General features: G+C 36.6%; 1 protein-coding gene across 1 annotated transcript; it reads right to left on the bottom strand.

Moving 5' to 3' along the window:
• Positions 1-775: 775 nt before the first annotated feature.
• On the bottom strand, positions 776-7207 carry LOC147406477 (uncharacterized). Its single transcript, XM_086434536.1, has 3 exons — positions 6883-7207; positions 6652-6801; positions 776-1057 (listed from the first exon to the last, which is right to left on the bottom strand). The coding sequence occupies exons 1-3, from the start codon at positions 7063-7065 to the stop codon at positions 914-916; spliced, it is 477 nt and encodes a 158-aa protein (XP_086290662.1). The 5' UTR covers positions 7066-7207; the 3' UTR covers positions 776-913.
• Between the last annotated feature and the right edge of the window lie 1208 nt (positions 7208-8415).

Here is an 8415-nt window from a genome sequence, read left to right on the forward strand (position 1 = left end):
GAGTGGGATTCAAGGACTAATTAAAAATAAACTAAATGGACTATTTAAGAGAAGGGTTGGGGATCCCTTGACTCCTAAGAATGACTCATGAAAAAATACACATGATGCCAGTCCTTTAAACACAAAATCCAATGGTTGAGATTTATGAGTATCTTGATTACATAGATCTCAACCATTGGATTTTTCATTTAGAGGGTTGGGATCATGTGTTTTTTTCGTTAAGTCATTCTTAGGAGTCCAAGGATCCTGATCCGAGAAGGGAAATCCTAAAACTTAGGAACCACCATGGTCCTTCACGTATGGATATTTTTAGTGTTTTTAATAATTCAACCAAGTTGAACCATGGTCCGACCAATTTGACAAATTTTCCATTCAGTTTTTACCACATTGGTATGGTTAGATATTTACATGGATCGAGCATAAAAATAAACCAAATTAATGCCCCAGTAGAGTATAGGTGGGACATGAATAAGATTGTCAAGCTCACTTAGTAGTCGTTTTTTATTTTAGTCGTCCTTAGATCAACATATGGAGATCAAAACAGATTATGTGTAATTTTTTTGCATTAATTTTTTAATTTGTATTAAATTTTAAAAAAAATTAATGCTTCAACACGATCATAGTAAATACCACAAACCTAGGATCAAATCGAGTAAGACGCCTCTAAGACTGATACATGTGCCAAGCAAAGTGTCGCCGATGGGAAATCATGTCAGGCATATCCGGCACTCTAGTCTTTTTCCGACCAAAATCTTATAGGTGTACACACTTCCCATACTTCAAAAAAATACCTTATTACTCCACATGTATGAGCATATTTGGTTATCCAGCAGAGTGCAAGTTTCAAGCAATTTTAAATGAGAGACAATGCCAATCAAACCTGAACATACAAGGAATTAAATAGCAGTTTCTTTCACAATTTACTAGAGATAGCGAGGTACTTGGTATGACGACCTTGAGCAAATATTTTCCCAGTCTTTTTCTTCCTCAGCTCGACGCTGACAACTCCAATTGTTTTTCCAACACGTAAAACCTTGCCTTCGATCTCAATTTCTTCCTGGACTCACAACCATATCATAGATTGCACATGACAGAGACCCAGATTAGTCTGCAGTAACTATTTTTAATCCAAGAAGCTCAATGCACTTAAAATCCAAAACATCCTAGAAAATTAATTCTTAATAAAAAAATTATCATAAATGGAAATAAACTTCAAGCACCCTCACCCAAAAACCAGGAAAAAATAAAATAAAAACAATGCAAGTTGCTAAGAAGCACTGAAACAAGTAATGATCCCATACTCATTTTAGAAAAGCACACAAAAAAAAAAATATAATTTTTTTTTGATAGGTAAAGATAATATTATTAAGAAAGACATTGGTCGAGATGACCTACCTTATAAGAATCAACAACCAACAATTCAATTCCTTCAAATATGTGATTTTTCCTCTTCTTCCAAATGGACCAATATATCACAAAGGGGAAGGATCCCCCAAAAGATACGTTTTGAATTCATGAAGGAAGCACCCCACTAAGGCCAAGACTAAAACACCATACGCATAGATATGGAAAAGCAGGCCACTACTTCAAACAAAAGTAAGAAATGATCAAATCCCTTGCCACTGAACAACGTAGAAGGATATGATCCATTGTTTCCCCATTTCTCTTGCATAAGCAACAGAAGCTCGGTGATATGAAGCCCCTCCGAATTAACTGATCCAAGGTCGAAAGTCTCCCGTAAAGTTAACCATGTTAACACAGAGACCTTGGAGGGGGCCTTCCCTTACCCAAAACAATGCAATGAGGAACAGAAAGTGGACCATCTCGCAAGCCCGCACGATAAAGAGATTGAACTGAAAAGCGTTCATCCCAAAGCAAACAGTCCTCAACACGGCCATCAATAGAGAAGTTTCAATACATGATAACAGAATACAAAGAGCTCCCATCTCCCAACCATTGAAGCTCCTCCAAAAACCCAAATCCCTGTATACCGCATCACCCTCCCTAACCAGGAAAGATGAGAAGGCTTGATCTCTTTTCAAGGAGATCCCATAGAGTTTGAGAAACTGATATTTAAGGGGGGCACTACCACACCACCAGCCCTTCCAGAATATTAATCTATTCCCTTTCCCAACTTTGAACTTCACCTTCTTAAAAAACAAAGTAAGTCTTCTCAAGATACCCTTCCAAACACCACACCCAAAAGGACCTTTAGCCTTGGCACTTTCCCTACCAAAGCTCTTGATTCCATACTTTGCTGCAATAATCTTTCTCCAAGGACTGCCCTCTTCAAACTCAAATCTCCACAGCCATTTTCCTAGCAATGTCAAGTTCGTCAACCCAAAACTTCTAATCCCCCCTGGGAATACTAGCCAAAACACTCTTAATCAGAGTTAGTTTCCCTTCTTTCGAAAGGTGTTTGGCTTTCCATAAACTTAGCTTCTTCCCCACTTTCTTTAACACAGGACCCCAAATCTCCTACAATCTATAAGTAGCTCCCCTCCTGAAGACCAACCGAAGCCGCCAACCATTCTGTTTGGAACGTCCCCTACTGCAAAGACCTTGCTCTTCCTGAAGTTTATAGGAATACCAGAGATCGCCTTGAAACAACTCAAAAATCTCAACTTATCCGCAAAATGATCCAGGAAAACAAAAGTATCATCAACCAACTGAAGGTGCGAGATAGGCAAGTCACTTTGATTCACTCTAAAACAAACCAGGGTACTAGTATCAACTACCTTCCCCAACATCCAACCTAGAACCTCCACCACTACTGAGAAAAGAAAGGGAGACAAAGGATCCCCCTACCTAAGCCCCTTAGAACTCTGAAAGAACCCTCAAGCTACCCATTGACCAAAATAAAAAGATGTTGTAGATACACTTCAAGATCCAACACACCCATTTGTGCCCAAAGCCCATCTGTCGTAATGAATATTTCAAGAAGTTTCGGTTTACATGGTCATAAGCGTTTTCCAAATCAATATTGCAAATCAGCCTCACCTGTTCAGATTTCCTTCTGGAATCAATACACTCATTAGCAATAAGCACCCCATTCAAAATCTGTCTCCCTACAACAAAAGCCCCTTGAGCTAGGCCAATGATAAATGCCATCACTGTTTTTATCTTTGAAGCTAGAGGTTTAGAGATGATCTTATAAACAGAAACAGTCGCAAATTCGATATTTCCTCCACATATCATGTTTTTTGGGTACCAAAGCCACATAAGTGCAATTCGAGCCCAAATCAAGAAAAACATCCCATGTAAAATTCATCCACTACATCCATAAGGTTTTCTTCAATTGTATCCCAACATTCCTTGAAGAATCCCATCAAGAAGCCATCTGGACACAAAGCCTCATAAATAGTCATACCAAACACAACACCCATGACCTCATCCTCATCAAATGGTCTTTCTAATTAGCACCTTTGCTCCAAAGAGATGTTATAGTATATAAAATAGAAGAAAAGTGGAACGAGAGATTGGGAGAGAATCTAAGAGGCGTAGAAAAGTGAGTAAACCTTTTCTGTGACCATGATCATAATACCCCCACGTAAGTAACATTGCAACACTCCCCCTCAAGTGGGAGCATAAATATCAACTAGTTCTAGCTTGGAACAAATAAAAGTCATGCAACCAAAACTAAGTGCTTTCGTGAACACATTTGCCAATTGATTTTGAGACTATACATATGGTGTGCAAATTTCCCCATTCAACACCTAGTCTCTAATAAAATGATAGTCGGTTTCAATATGCTTTATTCTGTCATGGAACACAGGGTTTGAAGCAAATATGTGCTGCAACCTAGTTATCACAATGTAGCTTCATAGGAACTGTCACTTTTACACCTAGTTCACAAAGGAAACTCTTTAACCAAGTTAACTCACACGCAATAAGAGCCATTGCCCTATATTTTGCTTCTGCACTTGACCTTGCTACTACATTTTGTTTCTTGCTTTTCCAAGATACCAAGTTTCCACCCAAGAACGTGTAGTACCTAGATGTAGACCTCCTATCAAACAGTGAACCTGCCCAATCGGCATCACTATAACTTTCAAAGTTCAAGTTACCTCTGGATCTATACAATAATCCACGACCTAGTGATCTTTTTAAGTAGCGTAACACCTGAATAACAACTTCCCAATGTGTAACTCCCGGTGTCTGCATAAACTGACTTACCACACTCCTGCAAATGAGATATCAAGACGGATAATAGTCAAGTAGTTAAGTTCACCAACTAGCCTTCTATATCTACCCAAATCATCAATAAATCGCCTTCATCAACCACTAGTTTGGAATTAAGATCCATAGGAGTATCCATTGGTTTACATCCCAACATGCCTGTCTCATCCGGTTACGTTGAGACAAACTAATTCCTCTACTAGATCTGGCAACTTCAATCCCCAAGAAATAACGCAGTTTGCCTAGATCCTTAGTATAAGAAACCTAGTAGTTTAGGCAACAGCTCTAACTAGAAGGTCATCCCCAGTATGCTTGAGTTGCACTTTGTTTTCCGTAAGTGACAAATGGGAATAAAGAGGATGTTAATCAACTGGGATTCAAAACTTAAATTTACTTCTTAAAATAGATAATTTAATCATGAAACTATCTAAGTTTCCCACCTTTTCGATTGAGTGAAATAATTGATGTGTTTGATTTGCAGAGAAAATGCTTTCTTGGGAAAATGGATTTCCTAAGATAATTTTGTCGATTTTTATTGCATGAAGGAAAATGTCGAAAGAGAGTTGGTTTTCAATTTTGTACGTACAGGTCATTCGGAGAGAATACTATCAAGATTTTCCTTGCTTGATGTGAAAATCCTTTTCTTGGGGAGTCCAGACAAAAATTATTTTCCAGCAAAGATTGAGCAATTGCTTTCAATGAAAAATAATTTTCCCATGAAATGAGCTACCATGCACTTTTGAATCACATTTTCCAGAGAAACCCATTTTCCTGCCAACTTTTCAATGCAATCGTACATACTCTTTCTGAGACAAACAACAATAGCAAAAAACCTTAAAATAATCACATGCCTATATGACACCCATATCAAATTCCTGGTGGAAATGATCACATGATAAGGAACTTAAACGTTGAAACTTCTAAGACCATTTCTAAAGCATATTACTAGGATGGTATAATTCAAAGAGAATTTTTTAGGTGGGTATTCCAATTACAAACTTTGCCCATAAGTGTCCACCATTCTTCCTATCTTCTGCTTTTCACTCCAAGAGCCTATTGTCAAGGATGTAAAGTACAAAGACCACAAGATAGACCTTAATGTACCAGAAGTACTAGGAAGTGGTTCTATATGGGAGCATCATCAAAAACTATAAAATTCAACTATATTATGATCGGACGAGGGAAGGGGATTCTGGAAAGGGAGAGGCATGGCGAGTAGAAGATTCCTTCATCGAAATTGGGACTAACAAGATGTTGGAACCCAAATATATATATATATATAATATATATATGGGTCAGGATCAAGGGACATATGAAAAAACATATGTAAAAACAATGTAACATTAATAAATTTTTAAAATATGGGTTAGAAGTTTTGGATTGAGCTGATTTTTTGTGAGGATGATCTCTATGATGGGAAGATCATCTGAAGAAGAAAAAAAATCAGTCCAATCTGAAAATTCTAACCCCATTAAAAGTGATTTAGAATGTGGGCAGTCGACTTTTTTCCAATTTTTGTCAATAATTTGTAAATCACTTTTGATGGATTTAGAGACTTTGGATTGAGCTGATTTTTTGTGAGGATGATCTTCTCATCATAGTGACCATTCTTGCAAAAAATCAGCTCAATCCAAAACCTCTAACCCATATTTTGAAACGCCATTGTTTTTACATATGTCCCTTGAACCGCCCCCTATATATATATATATGAACAGCGTTCCAAAGACTCATATTGGGACTCACATTGCGACACACCGTTTTGTCTTATATGGGGAAAAATATTTGGAATGGGCTGATTTTTTGTGAGGATGATCTCTATGGTGAGGAGATCATCCTTGCCAAAAATCAGCTCATTATGAAACTTCTAGACCGTCCAATTTTTGTTGAAAAATTATAGACCGTCCAATTTTTGTAAATCAATTTTGATGGGGTTAGAAGTTTTGGAATGGGATGATTTTTTCCCAGGATGATCCCCTCATCACAGAGATCATCCTCACAAAAAATCAGCTCATTCCAAACATTTTTGCCCATATAAGACAAAACGGTGTGTCGCAATGTGAGTCTCAATATGAGTCTTAGGAACGTGACCCTATATATATATATATATATATATATATATATATCAATTTTGACTGCGGTTTGGAGTGACTAATTCCTGCAAAATAGTATCTAATTTTCGACATTTTCGCTCTTTTTACACCTCTAGTTCAATCAGTGTTAGTAATCTCCACTGCCCTTTTACCAACAAACCATAAAGTTCACAATTCCTTTAAGCATAAGCTTATTTTCTCATTTTTTCTGTTAATTTTCATTGAGATAAAAAAGCAAACACTTGAAGACGAAATAAACACAAGAACAAAAATACTTTCCAAGAATTCAGGTATCAACCACTAACTCGATACGTATTTATGAAGCAAACGTACAGAAATTAGGTATTTAAGGATAAAATTCAAGAAATTAAAGGGTACCCACATCGAGAAACGCAGCATCCAAGTAGGAGACGTTGATTTCAAGAGAAACACCGCTTGTATTTGCAAGAGGACTAACAGAGAAGATTACTGCTGAGCCAACCAAATCAACCAGAGATGCAGTTGCTCCACCGTGCAGGAAATTACCAGTGTTCTAATTTCCATCAATCAAGAATCAGAAAAACAAACCCAAATCACCAAAAAAAAACTGAGAGAGAGAGAGAGAGAGAGTTACGAGGAGGCGAGGAGGGACTTTCATGGAACAGATGATTCGACCGGGTTCGATGAGATCAACATGAAGGCCTTGAAAGATGAGTGGTTCGAAGAATGTTTTAGGTAAAGCGTCGATTGAAGAGAGTGATTCTTCTTCATTAGTTGATCCTCTCTCTAACAACCTCTTCACCGATTCTAAGTCCATATCTCTGTTCTTCTTCTTTTTCTCAGCCAAGTTAAGAGTACAGCTCTTCGGGACCCGAGACTCCAAATGCGTTACATTGATGCAAGGGCGCTAATATAAGACGAAATACGGGTGGGAGTTCGGTAGACGAGTGAAATTGTGAAGAGTGCTGGTATTCGTACCAGGAAGTCTTCATTGAAGCATAGATCTGTTTTCTCGGGATACATAAATGCACATTTTTACTAGAATTTGCATTTATGTATTTCGAGAAATTGATTTATAATTCCATGTCCATGACACATCATCCGAGTATTAAGACTTCCTAGTTGGAAAATCATTATTCAATTGTAATTATGTGATGGGGTTCTAACTTGTAAGAAAATGACACCCTTTTGACTCTGCATCTACGGCTCGTAAGCTAGTGCATCTCAAGGCTTTAATATAATCACCTACACTATCATTTGTTTAGGGAAAATTACTTAGGACCCTTGGGGGGGGATTTCTTTTTAATAGTCTTTAATTCTAGACAGCCTTTTAATAATTCATGTTGTAAGTTTTTCTTTTCTTAATAGTCTTTGGACTTTATCTCCCACATTTTTTTATGAGTAAATGTCCTGATTATTCTAATTCATTGTTTTCATCCAAAAAAATTAGATTTTTGACATCTCAATTGAGTATCGAAGACTTTATTCCGTTGAAAATGACTTAAAAATGAAAAAAAAGTTATTTTCAATGTTTTTTTTTCAAAATTTTTCTTAAATTTTGGGTGAAAATCAATCAAGATGGTTCTTTTGAGTTAAAATCATTTAAACAAGTCATTATCTCAAGTTTTTAGTTGATCGTTTTAGGAATTTTAATCGAAAAACTCTAAAATTTAAAATTGGTGGGTTTTACTAATGTCAAGTTCACCGTTTTTTATTAAAAAAGTGGTGAACTCGATAATAAATAAAAAACTTTGAGTTCAATAGTAAATAAAAGTGGGGAACTCGATAGTAAATAGTGGTGTGTTTGACAATAAAAATTGTGAATTCGACAGTAAATAAAAAATGATAAGTTTGACAACAAATAAAAGTGGTGAACTCGACATTAAATAAAAAACAGTGAGTACATCAACATTTAGAAAAGAAAAGATTACTAAAATGTCATGCCAAGCTAACATCGAAAATTAATGGATTATTTAGAAAGAAGTCCCTCCGCAAAGGTCCTTTAAGTAATTTTTTTCTTTTTGTAAGTAACTAAACTTGTTTTTTAATGAATTCATGCACCCGATGCTCGCAGGAGTTGAACCTAGGTCTCTAGTATCATCACCCCAAAATTTTAGCAACTAAGCTAGTTGACATATGTTATCAACATATACTATCCCCAAGGAGC

This window comes from Akebia trifoliata, chromosome 3 (assembly GCF_017979445.1).
Source record: "Akebia trifoliata isolate Shusen 1 chromosome 3, ASM1797944v1, whole genome shotgun sequence".
NCBI classification, from domain to species: domain Eukaryota; kingdom Viridiplantae; phylum Streptophyta; class Magnoliopsida; order Ranunculales; family Lardizabalaceae; genus Akebia; species Akebia trifoliata.